Source organism: Gracilinanus agilis, chromosome 3, assembly GCF_016433145.1.
Source record: "Gracilinanus agilis isolate LMUSP501 chromosome 3, AgileGrace, whole genome shotgun sequence".
Classification (NCBI taxonomy): Eukaryota; Metazoa; Chordata; class Mammalia; order Didelphimorphia; family Didelphidae; genus Gracilinanus; species Gracilinanus agilis.
Window position 1 is genome coordinate 77,661,482 of NC_058132.1, and position 21,146 is coordinate 77,682,627.

At 39.0% G+C, this 21,146-nt stretch overlaps 1 protein-coding gene across 1 annotated transcript in view; it reads right to left on the reverse strand.

The window, feature by feature from the left end:
* MACF1 (microtubule actin crosslinking factor 1) overlaps window positions 1–21,146 on the reverse strand; it is a 422,428-nt gene that overhangs the window by 233,818 nt on the left and 167,464 nt on the right. Inside the window, exons 3-5 of the mRNA XM_044668040.1 lie at window positions 20,663–20,752; window positions 14,913–14,990; window positions 8,180–8,272 (exon numbers count right to left, since the gene is read on the reverse strand). Of these exons, the coding sequence (XP_044523975.1) occupies window positions 8,180–8,272; window positions 14,913–14,990; window positions 20,663–20,752 (261 nt within the window). The remainder of the gene's footprint in view (window positions 1–8,179; window positions 8,273–14,912; window positions 14,991–20,662; window positions 20,753–21,146) is intronic.

The following is a 21,146-nucleotide window of genomic DNA, read 5'->3' on the forward strand; positions in this document are numbered from 1 at the left end:
ATGGATGCATCCTAGCAGGTGGCTTGATTGCTCCAGTGATGGGAAAATTATGGCCTGGGGGCCAGATGAGGGACCCCTGAAATGTTCTATCCAGCCGCAGACATTATTCCTAATCTGACGAATACAATACAATGAAACTTCGAAAGAGTTGCCTTAGAAACAGACTGACAGATGAGCATTTCCTTTCCTTTGGCTCCCTCTTTAAAAAGTTTGCCCACCACTGCTAGGCTGATTGAACTCACCTAGTGGTCAGAGGCTGCCAGTCTCTGTGCCAGTCAAACTACTAAATAAATTCTCTGGCGATCCTGAAGCTCTTCCTACTAAAGAGGAGAGGTATGCCTTAAGCAGTGACTCCTTACACGGTCAGAACCTTTCCAGTGATGCTCCTTCTATCTCACAACTGCAGCCTGTGTCTGTCTCTTAAAAGCATACTCTCCTCCTAAAGAGCTGTACCACCACCTAGAGGCTTTCGTGTATTATAGCAGGAGAAATAAAAAGAAAAAGCAAACCCCAGTAGGAAGGAATAGAGAAAAACTGAGGGACTTCCATCAGTTAAACTACACAATTCATTCCACCAATAAAACACTCTCATTGGGGTTTAGCAGTTCAATAGGCAGGCTCTCAATAAGCTTCTAGTAAAGGTAGCTTCAAGGACTGTTAAATAGCAACAAGAAATCCAGCTGTAAGTACCAAGTCCCAAAGTGGAGTGGAGAAACAAAAACCAGGGATTTTACATCATAAGGAGGGCTGTAGACTTCTTTGAGATACCTGATACAACCAAGCACTTTCTCCTCTCAAGAGCCTCTAGTACATGACATTTTATCAAGTCATTCCATTTCCCTTCCAACCTCTCTCATCATAAAGCTGACCCTGAACAGGAAATAAAACAAATCAAGACCTCCTAGCAAAGGGTAAGAGCCTCACTGTACTTCCTGACCAGGTGTGAGGGGAGGCAGATTTGTAGGAATAGCTAAATCTGTGCTATGAATGCACACTCTGGAGAGCCCTTTGGAGCAATTAGTCTCTAGAGAACCTGAGTGTCCCACCTATAGAAGCAAGAGGTGACTAAATGACCTCTCAGGCTCTATGGCCTCTGTGAATGTAAACTCCTGGATTACATTATTATCTCTGGAGGAAACCTTAAAGACCATGTGGCCCAGCTCTTCCTTTTACAAATAGGAAATTTGCCTAAAGTCAGTGAAGCTTGGATTTGAACCCCACCTTCTTCCTTTCTTGGTCCTCTCAACTTGTAAATGTCTGTATATAACTTGTACGCTCAGGGTTACATGCTGTCCCCCTCTGCCCCCCCCCCACCCCCCACTCTCTTAGGGCTGGGACTCTTTTGCCATTTTGTGTATATCCAGAACTACTTAGATGATAGTAAGCCCTTAATAAAGGTCTCTTAACACTCTGAACCCAGGTCCTCTGACTTTAAATCTAATGCTCTGGCTTTCCACTATGGTACTAAGCTGCTATCCATTTAGAATGGAGGCTCCTTGAAGGCAGAAATCTTTTTGATAAGCTTTGTATGCCTAGCAACTGGGGAAGTGCCTTACCCAAAATAATGCTTAATAAATGCTTGTTGAACTGATCTGACTTGGAAGCAGGCTGGTCTTTCTCAGAGCTATGGGCACTGTTGTGTCAAGCTTGGGTGACCCCAAGATAACTTCTCCTTGGACCCTATCCTCCAATGTGGGAACTTAACCATGAAGATCTTAAGGACCAGGGTCATCTTTTACTAACTTCCCCTGAGCTTTACACTGGAATGCTAGTAGATCACTTTCTCTAAAATCAATTTATCATTACAAATGCCAAAGGAATTTGCCCAAGACTCAACATGATTTGTCTTTTATTCAGTAAAAATTTGTGGAGTCCTTAACTATGTGCAAAGTCCTACGCTTGGTGATCAGAGGATACAAAAAGGTCTAAGACCCTGAGTTCCTTAAAAAAAAAAAAAAAGCAAACTATTAACAACCATATGACTGTCCCAAATGTTTAATAATAACAGAAATGCAAATAAAACAATTCTGAGGTTTTATCTCTTATTGCCAAAGATGGCAGAAGAAGAAGAAAAATCAATGTTGGAGGGATTGTGGAAAAACAGGTAAACATTGGTGGGGGAGCTGGGACTTCGTCCAACAATTCTGGAAACAATTTGCTATTATGTTAAGAAGGTGACTAAAATGTTCATATTTTCTGACTTGGAGATCTCACATATTAAAGTATATACTTCCAGAAATATCAAATGCAGAAAGAAATATACATCAAAAAACTCATAAATTTCTCCCCACTCCAATCCTCTGTATTCCTATAAAACTGATTTTCCTTACACAAAAACCTGATCATGTCACTCTCCTACCAATGAATTCCAAGGATTGTCTATTTTAAAATACATACTGTTTATTATTTTTACGAAAGGCCCTTCTATTCCTATACTTTCTAGTGTTTTCAATAGGAATGAGTGTTGTATTTTGTCAAAGGTTTTTTTCTGCATTTATTGAGATAATTATGTGCTTTCTATTGATTTGGTTGCTGATATGGTCAATTATGTGGATGGTTTTCCTAATATTAAACTACCATTGCATTCCTGATATAAATCCCACTAGATCATAGTGAATAACCCTCGCGATCACTTGCTGGAATCTTTTTGCTAGTATTCTATTTAAGATTTTTGCATCTATGTTCATTAAGGAGACTGGTCTGTAGTTTTCTTTCTCTGTTTTTGGTCTGCCTGGCTTTGGACAGGGATTGTCTGTTGTCATCAGTATCAAATATAAACTTCTCTGACTTTTAAAGTCTTTCACTACTTGGTTCCTATCTTTCCAGACTCATTAAGTATTATTCTGTTTCCAACATTCTATGGTCCAACCAAACTGGATTTCTCTCTGCTCTCTGATATCCCTTAATTTTATATATTCACTAAGCATCTATGTATTTTGCATGTAGTTATATTGTGCATATTATTTTCTCCAGTAGAATGTAAGCCAGCTCTCTGAGAGCACAGATTGTTCCCCTTTTTTTATCCCCAGTCCCCAGCATAGTGATGAGCACTTGATAAATACATGTTAATAAATGCCCTGACTTAATTTTTCTCCCCTTTTGATCTCCTAATAATTAGCTAATTTCACTCCACACAGTCTTCTCTCAAATTCCTTGCTCCCTTATTCTATGGTCACTCATCCTTAGCTAACCTCGAGCCCATGATTATTCTCATCTATTGCCTCCTCTATGCACACTGTTCCCTTCTCAGCCCAACTCCTTGAGAAAGTAAGTAAATTCAATGCTCCCCTCTCTCTCCTCTCATTTGCTTCTAAATCATCTGTATTCTTGCTTCTGAACATTCAACTCTCTTTCCAAAATGACCACTGATCTCAATTCCTTTTTCCTCCTTCCTCATCCTTTGGTGCTGTTAATCCCACTTCTCTCCTAGGTAACCTTGCCACTGTAGTTTCCATGCTGCTGCTCTCGCCTGGTTCTCCTATTTGTCAGACAGTTCCTCCTCAGTCTCCTTTGCTGCAGTTTGATCCAGGTCACATATTCCTTTCCCCTTAAACTTGAGTAACCCCTAAAAGTCCATCCAGGTTCTCTCCTCTTTTCACACCATCCTATTTTACTTTGGTGATCTCATCAAATCCTATGAGTTCAATAAACAATGCCGCAGAAAAGATTCTCATATTTATGTATCTAGCTCTAGCCTCTCTTCTAAACTTTTTGGTCAAGAACCGACTGGTTCTTGGACATCTCAAACTGGATGTCCTACAAGCATATCAAATTCAATGTATTAAAACTAGAATTCAATATCTTTTCTGCAAACATCTCTGTTATACCATCATCCCCATTACTGTTAAGGTCACCACTATTCTCCTACTCATCTATTCTTAGAATCTAAGTACTGTCCTTGACTCTTCTCTCTTATCCATACCAGCCAATCTGGTGTCATGGCTTGTCATTTCTATCTTCACAATATCATCCCACTCACAGAGCTACCACATCATAGTTCAGGTTCTCATCATCTCACACCTGAACTACAGAAATACTACTAAGTACAGAACTACTGTATCTCACCTGAAATTTCTCCTTACCTCAACATCCATCTTCTGTCCAGACTGCCAAAGTGCTTTTCCTAAAGTTCACGTCTGACCATGTCACCCCCTAGTCAATGAACTCCAGTAGCTCCCTATTGCCTCCTGGATAAGATATCAAATCCTCTTTTTAGCATTTAAGTCCCTTCACAATGTGTTTCACTCACTGCTACCTTTCTAAGTCTTCTCACATTTTAGTCCACTCCACGCACTCTAGGATCCAGTTAAAGTGTTATTCCTCACTTCATCTCCTGACCTCATGCTTCTAGACTGGCTATTATCTTCCATGGCCTCACTTCTACCTCCTAGTTTCCCTGGCTTTCTTCAAAAGAGCTCAAGTCACCATCTGCAGGCAGCCTTCCTAGTCCACACACACACACACACACACACACACACACACACACACACACACGCCCAAGTAAATGAATGTACATGCCCACACTCACAGAGTTGTCTACATGCAGTATTCTTAATTACTACATGAACTTCTTTGACCTTTTTTATCTCCTAGCTCTTAGTACAGTGTCTAACACACAGTAGGTGCTGGCTACACTTATGGGAGAACAATGATAGCTATACTTCAAATATTTGAAGAGTTGTTTGGCAGAAAAGAGATCCGACTTATATTACTTAGTCCTAGTGGGCAGAAATAGAAACAAGCTATAAAATGGCTACTTTAAGCCCAGTGTAGTGGAAAACTTCTGGACAATAAAAAGTATCCACACTTAGAATGGGCCAGTCCTCTCCAAAGGTCTTCAAGTAGAGGGGACATACTTGGGGAGATTCCTATTCAGGTGCTTAATGAATGAGATGCCTTTTGATGTCTCATCTATTCATCTTTTTTTTTTTTAAACTCTTACTTTCTGTTTTAGTTAAGATCTTTTAAGACAGAAGAATAGCAATAGCTAGGCAAATGGGGTTAAGTGACTTGCCCAAGGTCATATATCTTGGAAGTATCTGAGCCCAGATTTAAACCTAGGACCTCCTGACTCTAGACTTAGTGCTCTATCCACTGTGCCACCTAGCTAGCCCAATCCATCTATTTTAGTGACTCAGATGTTCAAAAGAGCAAAAGAAGAGTAAACCACTCTACACATAGAAAGCAAATGAAACATGTTCACAGATAATCTGACGCAAGACAGGGATTCAGAGGCTCCAAATCATCCTTTGTTATCCAACCAAACAGCTCTGCAGGCAAACCTGTTCTCATACAGACAAAGGCCCTTTGGTCACCTGAGCAATAGGAGTGAGTGAGTGACTAGCTAACTCACTCAAGACTACCAAGGGGAACAGCAGGGGCAAATGCAAGAAAAGGACTTTAGGAAGAGAGTCCTCACTTAGGAGAGTCCTCTCCAAGAGAAAGACATGAGAGGGGAGTCAAGAAGAACTGTGTGAGCAACATTAAAATGTCACTATGTGTCCTGTAGATAGCATGGACTAAGGCTGCCTATATTTCTTTGGAGAATTTGTATCTGTATATAGATGTGGCTCAGGTAGGCAGAGGATTCTAGTAACTAGAAGCCTATATAAATAACAGCTTTTCTGATGGATTTTTGATATTGTTTTCTTCCTTAGCTGCTGTTACCCCATCTTTGTCTTTCCAAACCAAGTTAAGCAGCTCAGGGTTCCTTTTTTTTAAAACACCGACCCTGGAGTTTGCTTTCTTGGACCCTAATAATTTAGCTGCTGTCACAGTAGGGAGGGAAGAGGGAAAGACAGTGGTTGTATTCTTTAGATCTCAGGCCCACAATGGTCACCCCCAGTGAAGGCAAACATGTGGAGTGGAATGTCTCTTGAAATCTCATCTGCTCAGCTGAGAATCCCAGGGAGGCAACTAGTTTAGGGAGTTCCCAACAAAGGACCTTTGTCCAGCTTCCCAGGGCATACTTGAAAACCTCTGAAGAATATTTCTCTTATATCTAACCCAAGAAATGGCTGAACAGCTCATTGAAAATCTAAGAAAACCATCCCACTGTCACAGTGTTACAGGTGTTTATTTCCCTGCTTGCTACTAACACTTCCCCCAAAACTAACAAGATTCCCCTAATTTCAGCTTCTCCATTCCCAGAAGGAAGGCATCATTTCACCTGTTCTCCCTACTTCACCAGGTTGTTGTGAGGCAAGGCACCTGTTAATCTCAAAGTGCTATTGAAATGTGAATTATTAGTAGTACATCCACTACTACTTTTACTTCAAGTTCTGTGGATTATTTTCCTTTCACTAGTTTTACAGCTTATTCTTGACTCCATCAGCAGGTGGCATTATTCTCCCTGTTGTTATAGCATAGAGAAAACTCATGGTTGAAGCATGAGCCAAACTTCTCTGTCCTGGGCAATGTCTTAAAATAACACCCCTTGTATATTGCTTGCTGTCCATACTATGCATTACTATTGCTGCAAAACATGTAACTTGACTCGCATACTTTTCGAATCTGTGATTTCACTAATATATGGTTGGTCTTTCCAAGCTGACCCTCTCTTCCAGACCTTAGTATATCAAAAGATCACAGAATTAGAGCTCTATGGGATCTTAGAGGCAACTAGTTAAAATTTCACATTTTACAGATGAGTAAAGTGAGGCTCATCAAGGTAAGGTGATTTGTTTTAGGCCCCAATAGTATTAAGTGACAGAGGTAGTTGCTAACTCTACATTTAGCATGCTTTCCACTGTGCCTCCTTTATATGGCATTGGTGTTAGAGCTCTCAAAATTCAGCCTTTAATGGTCAACTCTCCAGTGACAAGACTCCACACTGAGAGGGCAGACTGAAATGCATGTATATTGCCTGGCCTATAGCTGAGGCTATTCTGGCTTGAGAAGGACCTACTAAAAGCTTGGGATGGTTATACGACTTGTTCTGGTATGCCAAAGGGTCTGTGATCTCATAGATGTGAGTGAGTCTCCAAAAAAGATAGAATTCTGTCTGTCCTGTACCACTCACCAGCAGCTCCCATAATTTACCAGAAGATTGAAATTAGATATATCTGACTTAGATTTGGAGATGATTTATTTCCCAAAAAACCCAGACATTTCTTGCCTTAAAATTATGTTCATTTATTAAAGTAACATTAAAAAGTATCCCTCATTGTGCCCCAACTTTTGCATCCTAGGAAAATGTCCAGTTTGTTCTACTCATAAATTCTGCCCCCATCTATGATAGAATCTTTCAGACAAAATGTCGAAGACTCACCCAGTCCTCTGATTTCTATGACATTTACTTAAGTCCCCAGCCTGCTGAATGATCTACTACTTTCAAGAACTAGTATCCATACACAGATTAACCTGGTGTTAGAGACATCTGGGAATTCAAAATATTTTCTGAGCAATGGCTTCTGGACCAATCAGGAGTTAGAAAGGCAGTCTCACACAATACTGGACTTTGGAAATAGAAATCAAACATGGAAGGGAACTATGGGTTCTCCATAGGTTTTCTGAGCCACAGTCAGACACAAGCATAGTAATCATCAACAGCAGCAGTTCTGTCTGAACAAGGACAGTTACCTAGCAATTCTGTGACTACCTTTTACCAGATGTCACAGACCTGAGGAAGGGGGCAAGACTGTGAAAGATTCTGTTTAGAAGTCTATATACACACCAGATGAAGAGGTACTGCAGTCAATTAGATTAATTTTAAGATCACTGGATGGAAAAAAATGCTATGTCAAAGTAAGATTATTATTCTTTGCTCCACTATAACTCATCCAAAATCAACTTTTCTCTCTAAACAACTCTCAAAAGTCAGAAAGAAGCCCAGCTGAACAAACAGAAACTTCTAATAATCTGGATGCCAATCACAGGGCAAAGCACAAGTAACAGTGAAATCCCCAATTTCATCATGCAAATGGTTTGAAAAGTTCTGAGCTGAGTTTTCAGTGGCTTTTTTCTTCAGATTGCTACTAGTCCTTTTTCCAAACAAGAGCCTCCCCTATCCCAATATATACACTCAAACCACTCAGACAAACCTCAACCCTCAATGATCCTCTCTTAAATACAACAAAAGAATTTTCACTCAAAACTGATACCAGAAGTCTGTATTTGCTTTCTTTCTTAGGTGGCACACATACCCAAGACTCAACAAGAGCCATTCCCATAGCCCTACCTGGAAATGCAAAATGATGGTCCATATCAAGCCCAGAGTCAGCTTGGGGTTCCCATCTGTGATGTCATCATTGCGAATGTTCACCAATTTTACCTGGAAGAAAAGTACAAGTGGCTATCAGAACCCTTCTGATTTACATGTATATCCAGACTGCTTCCCAACCCTCTGCTTCCTTCACCTGCATCATACTACACTTTCTCCATCTGCCCCACTTTATCACTCACTGCTTCTCACCTCGGTATCTTCCCATCCCTCTTCTTTTACATACCCATTGAAAGTCTAGTCTATTTTGAGAGGCAAATATTGCTTCAATCTCCCTCTATTCCTCTTTTGCTCCTTCTTTCTCCAGCCTTCCCTGAACTAAAACCAGGAATACTTCTCAAAGGACATTAGCTGGAGGCTCTAATCAATAGAACCCTCACTTTCCCAGTGTTCCTCATTTCCCTCAGGCAGTGGAAGTGGTATAGGGCCTAATTTGTTTCCCTAAGTTCCTCAATGTCATTGCCTGTCTTGGCTACCTAGACTCATTTCTTTGCAAGTTGACAACAGCTACACCCTTCTAGCATCCTTAGCATTTTAGCCTGGCCCTTTTGTCTTCTCCAGTCCAACACCTGACATCATTTGAATTCTCATCTCTGCTTTAAAAGATCTCTGTCTCTTCACTTTCTTTCTTACTTATTTCTCCTTTTTTCTGAAGCTGATCCTTCCACCCATGCTCTTTAAAAAAAAAAAATCTTACTTTCTATATTAGAATCAATAGTAGGTATTGATTCCAAGGCAGAAGAGGTTAGGCATTGGGGAGTTAAGTGACTTGCCCAGGGTCACACAATTAGGAAGTGTCTGAGACCTGATTGGAACCCAGGACCTCTGGTCTCCAGGTCTGGAACTCTATCCATTGAGATACCTGGCCCCATCTATGGTCTTGATCCCATTCACTCCCATCTCCTTAGGGCCCCCAGTTCATCATTTGGGAGCAATAAGAACAATTAGAAGAAATTTGGTATAGGACAGGCTTTGTGGTATATATAGCAGGAAGAGTAACACATACTCTAGATCTGACTCTATCACTAACAGTCTATATGACCTAGAAACAAGTCATTTCATGTCTCTGGGTCTCAGCTTCCACAGCTAGAAAATGGCAGTCTAGGCTATGTAATCTACAAAGTCAGCTTCAAATTTCAATTACTGTGGTTCTAAATTTTTTATTAATCCTCCCATATTTAATATCTCTCCATTGGTTCTTTTGTATCTATCAATAGACATTCTTGGGTCTTTTGCTCTCAAAAAAAAATCCCAATATTGCTCAAGCTACAATCCTAATGATTTCTTTTTCACTAACAAATTTTATTAAAGATTAGTCTACACTCACACTGCAACATCAGGGATTAGACTTGTTCTGCTTGGCACCAGAGGACAGAAACTATATGTAACTGTTGGATGTTTTGAAAAAGCAGATTTCAGCTTAACTTCCTAACAATTAGAACCATCCAAAAGTAGAATGGACTGTTTTGTGAAAGAGTGGATTTTCATTCAGTTAAGGTCTTCCAGGGAATGTTGGATGACCATTTGTTAAAGATATTGTAGAAGGGATTCTCAGTGAGGTGTGGATTGGTCTAGAGTATTCAGAGGTCTCTTCCAATTCTGTGAATCTGTAATTTATCATTCTCAAGTAACTAGGAACTGGATTTAGAGTAAAGAATAACCTGGGCTCAAATTCCACCTCTGATACTTTCAAGATACATGACTGTGGGTAAATCATTTTATCTTGCTAAGGCTCAGTTTCCTTAGCAATAAAATAGGGAAATACCTGTGGTACCTATTTTGCAGGATCCAACAGGATAAGGAGCTTTGTAAACCATAAAGCATTATATAAACACTAGGTATCAACAAATCCAATGGCCTTTTCACAGCCCCCACTTTATTTAATCTCACTGTGGCAGTTAATACTGTTCACTCTCTACTCCAATGGCTTTTGGAGACAACTACATGCCTCAGTTGGATAGAGTACTAGGCCTAGAATCAAGAAGTCTAAATTCAAATCTGGCCATGGACATTTACTAGCTATATGACTCTGGGCAATCCACTTAATCTCTGCCTGCTTCTATTTCCTGACCTGCAAAACTGGAATCATAAAAGCAGCTACCTCCGAAGATTGTTGGATCAAATGATCAAAACAAATTAAGGCTGCTGAGCATCAAATGGGATAATAATTGTAAAATGCTTAGCACAGTGCCTGGCACATAGTAAATGATATATAAATCTTAGTTGTTGGTCACTGTTTCCTCCTTAATATTCTCTTCTTTTAAGGTTTTTGGGATATAACTCTCCGGTTCTCCTCCTACTATCTGACTGCTCCTTCTCTGTCTCCTTTGTTGGATCCTTTTTCTAGATCATATTCTCTAACCATAGGTGTCCTTTAGGGTACTTGCCTTACACCCTCTTCTTTTCTCCCTCTCTATTACTTCATTTGAAGATCTCATCAATTCCCATGGATTTAATGACCATCGCTATGCTGATGATTCTCATTTACCTATTCTATTCCAATCTCTCTGCTGACCTTCAGTCTTGTATCTCTGAAAGCCTTTTAGAGATCTCAAACTGGATGTACAGTACAAATATTTATTTTCTTTTTTCTCAATTACATGTAAACAAAAAATATTAACTTTTTTTAAAATTTGAGTTTCCCTCCCTTTTTCCCCTCCTTGAGAAAGCAAGCAATATAATATGGATTATACACATTTAATCATGCAAAACATTTTCAATTGGTCATGTTGCAAAAGAAAACACAGATGAAAAAACACCAAGAATAATAAATAAAGAAAAAAGTATGCTTCAATCTGCCTTCATATCCCATCAGTTTTTTCTCCAGACATGGCACTTTTCATACTAAGTCCTTTAATCATAAGATCCTTTTGGATCATTTTTGCTGAGAATAGTTTAAGTCATTCACAGCTGATCATCTTGCAATATTGCTTATAATGTTCTCCTGGTTATGCTCATTTCATTCTGCATTAATTCAAATAAGTACACATCTTAAACTCACTGTGTCTGAAACAAAACTCATTATCTTTCCCCCTAAATCCTCTTCTCCTACTCCTTTCCTCATTACTAAATAGGGCAACACCATTCTACCAGTCCTTCAGGCTCACAACCTAGACATCATCCTGGATTCCTGACTATCTCTCACCACTCATATCCAAGTTGTTGTCAAAGCCTTTTTGTTTTCACCTTTGCAATATCACTCAAATAGGCTCTCTTCTCTTCTCGGACACTACTACCACTCTAGAGCATCTCAAGCCTGAATTATTGCAATAGCTTGCTAGTGGGTCAACCTACATCAGGTCTCATTCTAATCTTTTTTCCTAAAGTACAGATCCATCATGCCATCCCCCTACTCAATAAATTCCAGAGGCTCCCTGACATTCACAGCCCTTCATAACTTGGCCCCCTCCTACCTTTCCAGTCTTCTTACACCTTACTCCCCAATACAAACTGGCCTCTTGGATGCTCCACAAATAAGATATTTCATCTCTCCACTCCAAGTATTTTCTCTGTCCCCCATGCTTGGAACATTTTCCCTCTTTTGCTTTGACTGTGGACCTCCATAGCTTCCTTTAGGTCCCAACCTTCTACAGAAAGCCTTCTCTAATTCCTCTTAATTCCAGCACTTTCCCTCTGTTAATTATCTCCTATATATTTTCTATATAGCTTGCTTTGTACTTATTTGTTTGCATGGTGTCTCCCTATTAGACTGAAAGCTCTGAGGGTAGGGACTATCTTCTGGTTCCTTTTGTGTACCTGATACTTAGCATAAAGCCTGGCACAAAGAAGGCACTTTTAATAAATATTTACTAATCTAGTGATCTTGGTGACAACAACAATGGTGATGATGATGATGATAAACCATACTGTTCAGATCCTTCTAATTCTTTTTTATCTCCTTTGTTTCCAATATTCCTACTTCCTCCTCTCCCTATAGATATCAGCCTTCAAAAGCATAGACTTTCAGCATTTCTCTCCTTAAGCTCTGGCTTTATTCCCCAACAAGAGTATAAGCCCTTTAAAAGAAAGTTGTTTTGGGGGCAGCTGGGTAGCTCAGTGGAGTGAGAGTCAGGCCTAGAGACAGGAGGTCCTAGGTTCAAACCCGGCCTCAGCCACTTGCCAGCTGTGTGACCCTGGGCAAGTCACTTGACCCCCATTGCCCACCCTTACCAATCTTCCACCTATGAGACAATACACCAAAGTACAAGGGTAAAAAAAAAAAAAAAAGTTGTTTTTTTCTTTTTATTCTTATTGAATTTGGCATTGCACTTGCATCAAAGACAATTATTTCTGGAACTGAATTAAGTCTCTCTAAAAGACAACCACCACCATCATGATTTCAGCTATTACCCTTTATGTAGGTGATTCCCAAATCGCTCTCCTGAGTTTAACGTGTGAATATCTAACTTTGTACCTTTCTGCAACATATTTTGCTCACCACTCAGAAAGTTACTTAAATAAATCATAGTCCCTATACCCTCAAGGAACTTATTACTATAATAATCATGATTATAATAGCAAGCATTTATACAGTACTCAAAAAATTATGAAGTCCTTTATATGTTATTTCATTTGATACCCACAACATCACTATGAGGTAGGTTCTATTATTATTCCTATTTTACAGATAAGAAAGATAGTATAACCCAGTGGAAATATGCATTGGATATGGGAAGGGAAGGAGGGAGGGGAAGGATAGAACATGAACTCTGTAACCATGGAAAAAATTTCTAAATTAATTAATTACATGAAATTTAAGGGAACTCATGTATTTTTATCCTAAAAACTCTTTCTCTGCCAAAAGTCCCCACTGGACTTTTCTAGGGTTAATGTCACCATCAGTTTCCCAATTAATTATGGAGTTGGAGAATTGAGAGAATAATGGCATTTCAGCAATAGAAATAATTCTGACACTAAACAGTCAACTCAGTACAATGGAAATTGTACTGGACTTCAAGTCAGGCCAAGTTCAAATCCCAACTTACACACTTACTTGGGTAAATAATTATTACTCTTTTAGCCTGAGTTTCTTCATTGCAAAATAAGGACAATAATATTTGTATTACCCACCCTTCTAGAATATCACTGTTTAAACCTTAAAATCTGAATTGAGAGTCAGGCCTAGAGACTGTCTATTCTATCACAGAATCCTTGGCAGAGACCTACTATTGACAAGGTATACCATGAATACCCACTGATACTATATAATAAGAATATAATATATGCTATATTATGATAGCAAGGATATGTAAATACAAGATACTGATAACAGGTGTAATGACATTTTGCAATGCAATATGAAAAGCAAAATGATTGACAGTTAGCTGTTTAGAACTTGGAATGAGCTGAGCTAGGCAAAGCCCAGCAGGTGCAAATTCAGTTTATGGAAAAAGTATAAAAGGAGGATTTGAACTGAAACAGATATCTCAGTTTTGAGAGAGGGATTGGTGGAAGGTCTTGGTTGGGCTTGGAGAGGCCAAAAGTCAACTTGAGATATCAGAAACCAGCACTGATCACTTCCACAGTCTCAAATCCTGTGTTATCCTATACTGAACATCCTGATTCTAGTTCACTCATTGAGAAGAAGCATCATCATTTACCATCAAATAATCTGATTCAGGTTGAAGCAGTCTGGCTCTGCCAGGCTGGTAACTGGCAAACTAACCATTGACAACTGACAAGCTTGAATATCCTGATTACCTTCAATTCAATATATCATCTTTGTCATTAATAGCTTAGGCCAAGGATCTCCTGTACCCCTCTTCCCCGTTATTTCCCTGCTTCCCTCCCCACGCCTGTTATTATTAAATCTTTAAACTCACCTAAAGTGAATGTCATCTTTACCCTAGAGATTAGTGAATATATCCTTGGGTATTTGAGGGAAGAGGAGATTTATTTCAACTGTAGAAAGGTTTGAATCATAGTCATCCAGCATTATCCATATTGAGCCGGGATAGATAGTTAGAGGTAGCTGTGTATTCTTAACCACAGATTCTTCACTTGACTATCTAACCTGGGACACTGTCATACTGAATTTGGGTGCAGCAGATTCACTACAAATATTCCTGTGGAGTCCTTTGTGTTTCACCACCACAACTTGTGTGTTACACTTGGGAATCTTCCACACTCACTCAGCTTCAGCCCTCAAAATACCAGGATACATATAACACAGGTTGTATCCATGCCTAAGTAATCACAAGGCTGGAAAAGAGCATCACCACCAGGAGTAAACATAGGGTAAGAATCAGCAGCCCATTATTCTGCAGTGAGGGCAGATAGATGGTATCATGGATAGAGTCCTGGGCCTGGAGTCAGGAAGATCCATCTTCCTGAGATCAAATCTGCGGCTAATACTAGCTGTGTGACCTGAGCAAGTCACTTATCTCTGTTGGCATCAATCTCCTCATCTGTTAAAATGACCTGGAGAAGGAAATGGCATACTATTCCATTATCTTTTCCAAGAAAACCCAAATAGGTGTCATGGACAATCAGACACAACTGTAAACAACTAAACAACATCTGTAGTGATGTTTTCTCCCAGTGATCCCCAGAGAATGAAAGTCAAAGCCAGGTCTCTGTTTCAGCATTATTAAAAACAAATATTTGCTAATCACTACTCTAGGACCAAGGGTACTTGAAGTATTTCTAAACTTTTGGAGGAAAGGGAAAGACAGGAAGGGTGCAATCTTACCTGCCGCTGCTTTAAGAAGTCCAGAGCAATCTGTACATTCTGCAGTCTATGGAAACGCATCCTGCCTTTCTCTCGAGGCTACAATCAGAAGTGAAAAAAAGCTTTAAATTCTGCCTGATGCTCTAAATTAGGTCTCTTTAATCATCATCTCAAAAATTAGAAACTAGACTGAAAAAGAATGGCTCCTTGTTGAGCCCTTTGCTTTTAAATATAAATTCCTTGAAGAAAAGTTCAATATCTTCTCCAACAGTCTGATCCCCATCTCTCTTCCCTCCAAATAATGCCTAGGTTATTGCCATGCATGTAACAAACACAGCACATTGTCATCACTGGTGTTAATTCTGTATATTAGCCTCTGCTAGTTGTTTTGTGTGCCTGAGTTTGGCAAAATATAACTCTAGATCATTATTTCCAATTGCTTACTACAAGAAGCCTCTTTAAATCAAAAGTTTAAAAAAATTCATGTTAAGAGAATGGTGGGAAGATCTAGTGGCACACAACAAACTATACTAAGATGCCTCATTCTCTAGGAAATTATGGAATTTGGCAGATGGGGACTGTATGCAACATTGTATGCAACATATGCAAGAATAGGAGGGTAAGCAAAAGAGCCCAGGAAAGGAGGAAGAATTTAGGGAAAATGGAGTGTCAATCTACAGGAGAGGCCAAGGTAAGAAAGATAGCTTCTTTTACCATGAGAACTATCCAGTGAAAACAAATTTGAGGCACATTTCTACATGATAACTTTTAGCTGTTGCACATAATTCCCAGAAAAAAAGATGTTTAGGTCAGGACCACAAACCTGGGTATGATGGCACCAAAAAGGTTCACAGAGAAGAAACCCATACTATAGTAGGAACTTATTTCTGTAACTATGCAAGGTGGCACAATGGATAGAATTTTAAATCTGGATTTATGAATATTTGAGTTCAGTTCTAACCTTGGACACGACATGGGCAAGTCACTTGACCTCTGTTGGCCTCAGTTTCATCACTTAAAACGTGGGAATAATAGCAACTTCTTCTTAGGGTTGTGGTGAGAATAAAATGAGAATATTTTAAAGTGCTTTGTGAATAACTATATAAATGCTAGCTGCTGTTATAAAGTTATTATTATCTAGTTGATCCTAAGATTCATTAATATTCAATTAATGAACCAAATCTTCTGATGATTATGCACAAAACTGTCTAACTCTGGAACATCCTTCTTTTTCTAGGCTTTTTTTTACCCAAATCTGGAATAAATCCAGAGCTGCTTTTATTCTACCAATACTGGCCCTAATGCATCCCTCCTGTTAAATCATATCCAATAAGTCCATATGTGCCAGATTGATACTAAAGAATAACCTCAAAGAGATGGGTAGATCTGCTTCAGGTACCTGACCAGGGAAGGTAGAGTCCAGATTCAGCTAGGCTAACCAATTGGAAAGGGATATGAAGTAGGAGGGATGGAAGGTGAGGCAGAGAGAAGAGGAAATTGATAATCCTTTTTCCCTCTAGATGGCGCTTAGAGCAGCAGAGAGCCTGAGGCATTCTGAAAGGATGCCTTTCAGAATCTTCCCTAGGCAAAAGGATATATTTTAAGTTAGGAAAAAGAATATAGGATTTTCCCAGTTGAAACTTCTCTGTCACCTCCATTGGGAGGAGTATGCATATGACTCAAGTAATAACAGCCTCTGAAATATCAATTCTGGAACATGGGAATCAAGATTAAACAGGATAAAAATTGGGTTCAGATAGACAAGGAGTAGCACTAGGCTTCTTAGAGAGATGCCCTCTGCACGCTATTTCTGGAAGGGAGAATACTGTTTGTGGAACAGGGTCTGAGGGCAAAGAAGGTTCCTCATAGTCTCTCCAGTCTCTACACTTATGCCTAACCACCCTAATAACATGCAAGGTTAAGTCTTTGTTCTCTATCAATCAGCAAGGCTCACATCAATATTGTTCAAAGCAAAATATTTCCATGCAGTGAGTGATTTGCAAAAAAAATGGTTGCCTTTGGCAAAGACAAAGGGAGGGGTTTCTTTTCCCTTCCATTGTCTCTAAGAGTGAGAGGTTAGGAAGTGTGTCAATTAGTCTTTGAGAGGGTGGGGTATATGAGCAATTGACTGACATGCTATAACTCAAATGTTCCACATTCTCACACTGCAGGCCACTTAGAGACCACTTCTCCAAACAAACAAACAAACAAACAGGATCTCCTTGGCTATCAGATAGCTCCAAGTCTCTAGGCCCCAAAAGAATCTCTTGCCTCTCAATATCATTACTGTTTATGCCATATGCCCTCAGAAAATCCAAAATCATTTAACTGTGTGGCAGGAAGCACAATTAATTTTAACTGTTCTCTTGGGGGCAAAATCGCACACTGATAAAGGAGGCAATAGTTAACTGAGTTTCCGGAGACCCAGAGTGAGCTAGAACATCTTATGGCCCCTGCAGTGTCAGCTGGGATACTGATGACCCCAAGGGTCTAAGACCTACTACATCATCATCATCTTCCTCCTCCTGCTCTTCACTGCTTGCACAACGCCAGGAGGGCATGCTCACCAGGCGGAGGGTCTTCAGCCCTGCTGGCTCCTTTGATCAACAGAACAACAGGAAATCCACAACACAAAATCAAAAAAGAGAATGAATGCACCACAAATGAAGACAGGTAAAAGTCAGCATGAAAATGTTCCCCCCCTCCCAAAGAAGACAAGAGAAAATTCAAGACTAAGAGTGAAAAACATCCTGTTTTTGCTGGCCACTCATCCACTTGAGCTATACACCACAAAACTAAAAAGAAAATGAATGTTGTACAGATGAGAGGGGGGAAAAAAAGGAAAATAGCCATTTCCCAACGAAAATAAGAAAAGTATCAAGATCAGAGCAAATGATAGCATACTAACAATAAGTCATTTCAAGTTCCTGATGGTCATTCATGAATTTGAACTAAGGAAGGAAAGGAAGGGAAAAGACTGGAGGTGAATAGGAGATATCAATTTTCCACAAAAAAAGTTGTGAAGGTTGCATAAAGATGTGGAACAATATTAAAAAGGCCTCTTGAATGGAGGCAAACTGAAAAAAAGGATCTCATTCAGGCTTGAACTTAATGTGGCAGGGTTCTATCACACAGAAGTAATACAACCAGAGAGGATGTTATCAATAAGCCAATTTCTTTCTCTCTTTCTTTTTATAAAACCCTTACCTTCTCTTAGAATTGATTGAGCAGTAAGGGCTAGGCAATGGGGGTTAAGTGACTTGCAGGGACACACAGCTAGGAAGGATTAGAGGCCATATTTGAACCATTTGAACCCAGGACATCTTATCTCTAGGCCTGGCTCTCTATCCACTGAGCCACCTAGCTGCCCCTCTCTCCTAATAAGACAATTTCAACATAAAAAAAAATAAGCTTCTCAAATACACTGGTCAAAATCCCCAATTCATTTATAGGTAAGGATTGAGAAGTGAATCACAAAGTGACAGCAAAATTTTGATAGAGTACATAACTTCCAAGACTTTCCAAATGAAAGAATAGGAAAAACCATGGCTTCATATACAGTCATGTTTATAAGAACATGGAATGCATGAATCTAAAACCATTCTTTTTTTTTTTTAAACCATTCTTGCTAGAAGGTATATAGGTATGAAACCAAAAGAAGAAGAATGTGGAAGGCAATACATTTTCAGAGGACTGAAAGAATTTCTCCAAGGAACACAATTTAAATTTGACTAATTCAATTCTTCAAATTCATATGGCACAGACCCTAGAATATACACAAGTCAATGGAGTCAGCTAAGTCTTTGTATATTTCTTGGGGTCCTATGGCCAAAGAATTCATTATATATTGGTCAACTTCCTGATAATGAGTTTTTTCCATACTTAACTAAGCTGGAAAGCAAAGACTATTGCCAATACCAGACTCAAAGACTTTCAAATTTAGTAGAACTTGTGGTTCAACTGATTAGCCTTCATGAGCCTTGGGTCTGTGTAATTAGAACCTGCTCCTCTTGCGGCAAAATAGGGACATTAATTCATTGCTGATGGAGTTGTGAATTGATCCAATCATTCTGGATAGCAATTTGGAACTATGCTCAAAGGGTTTTGAAAGACTGCCTGCCCTTTGATCCAGCCATACCACTGCTGAGTTTATACCCCAAAGAGATAATAAGGAAAAACACTTGTTCAAAAATGTTTAAAGCTGTGCTCTTTGAGGTGGCAAAAAACTGGAAAATGAGGGGATGCCCTTTAACTGGGGAATGGCTAAACAAATTGTGGTATCTGTTGGTGATGGAATACTATTGTGCTCAAAGGAATAATGAATTGGAGGAATTCCATGTGAACTGGAAAGACCACCAGGAATTGATGAGAGTGAAAGGAGCAGAACCAGGAGAACCTTATACAGAGAGACAGATATACTGTGGCCCAATCAAATCAAAAGCAGGCTTTTTGGGAGAAGCAAGAGAACTTATTCACATGGTCTTATTTTTGTTAGATAATTAGATTTTTTTATTCCCTTTACTTCAAGTGATTATTAATAAACTTTGTAAACATAATACTTGGGAAGTTGTAACTCCAAGTATTATATTTATTTTTATTTTATTTTTATTATTATATACATATTTATTATTATATTGAAGTAAAGCCTGCTTCAGCCAGCTGCAATTACAAGAAGAGATAGCAAGAGGAGGTGCTATACAAAACTTATATCCTCCCTACGTCAACATGTAACATGAAAAGGAAAAGTGGGATGCTGGGAACTGAAGTCCAAAGGAGCAGGTTCTAATTACACAGGTCACTTATATGGGACACTGAAGTAAGAATATGGTGAAGATTTGAACAAGATCTACAAAGTCATTATTTTTCTCTATCTCCCTAAAAATTAAAAAATTATCCAATAAGGAAAGAATATTGTGGGTTTTTAGTCTTGAATTTCTCACAACGAAAAAAAAAGTATTGTCTAAGATGCCAGAGACAAAATATAGTTCTCATGAGATTAACAACTCATGGGACAGTGCAACAATAGACTCTATCCACTTACCATTCAAATATGGGATGGGCAAATGCTGCAGGCTGACAGGATTGAAAAGCTCACACTGTGTTGTACCAGAGAAGTAAAGAGGTCTCCCACAGACTAAAATGGGGCTGGCCAGTCAAAGGAAATTAATTTAACTATTGAAAAAGCAGGGATAGTACTTCTGGAAGGCTGTGCTTATATAAAAATTCTGGTTATACTCTGAAAGTAACACCTTACTATTCCACAAGAGAGAAAAATGAGGTGATGAGGCATGGGTGGGGCAGGGACACATCTTGGTTTTTGCAGGTAAACTGTAGTTCCTTCAGATGATCTAAGGAAATGACTAAAAATTATAGATAGATGGAAGAGTCTATTAGATGACAATGACAATTTTCAGGAAGCAAAAATCAATAAAGTTCTGTTCAATAAAGTTGCATCTCCAAATGATCCCAAAAAAGTTTGAAAATTGTATAGAAATAAAATATGAATATGGAGAGAACACATAGCTTTTGAGATGGAAATTAATATCCTTTTCTGGCTCCTGATGAGGAATAATATTGTCATTTAGGACACAATGAAAGTACTATCTATAGAGTTATATGTTCCAATCAAGAAAGAAGGAACACCAATGTCTTCTACTCTAGTGGAACTTTGTGTCTTATAAAGGGAAAAGAAGGAAACCGGAGGCACAAAGACTCTACATATAAAAAGATAGAGGATCCCAATGCCCCAAGACAAGAATGCAGAAGCTCACCAATTTGATTCCGGAGAGAACCTCAAGAAGAGATATCAGGTTATGGCCATCTCTAAGATCTTCGTAGAGATCATTAATGTGCTTGCGGACCTGGGGATGAGAGTAAAATTAATGCTGTTTAACCTGGAATAAATTAATCATTAGTTCAGTCACCAATGGTTCAAAACTCAATATACAAAATCAATGGCCTGAATTCAAAATCAAACTGAGTTGTTTGACATGATAAAAAGCTTTGACTTCAGAAATTATTCAAACTGGGGTATATTATATTAAATTCAGCTACAATTATTAATTAAGCACTGGTAATACAAATTTGGAGAAGAAGGTAGTCCTTACCCTAAAGAAGATTAAAAATCTTAATAAGGAAGATATTGCATAGACACAAGTGTGATATTGGAAATTTGGGGGTCCTTGAACTAATTTTGAGGACCCTGATCTAAACTTCCTGTGGACATTTAGGGCTTTTTCAAATTTTTCCCATGAT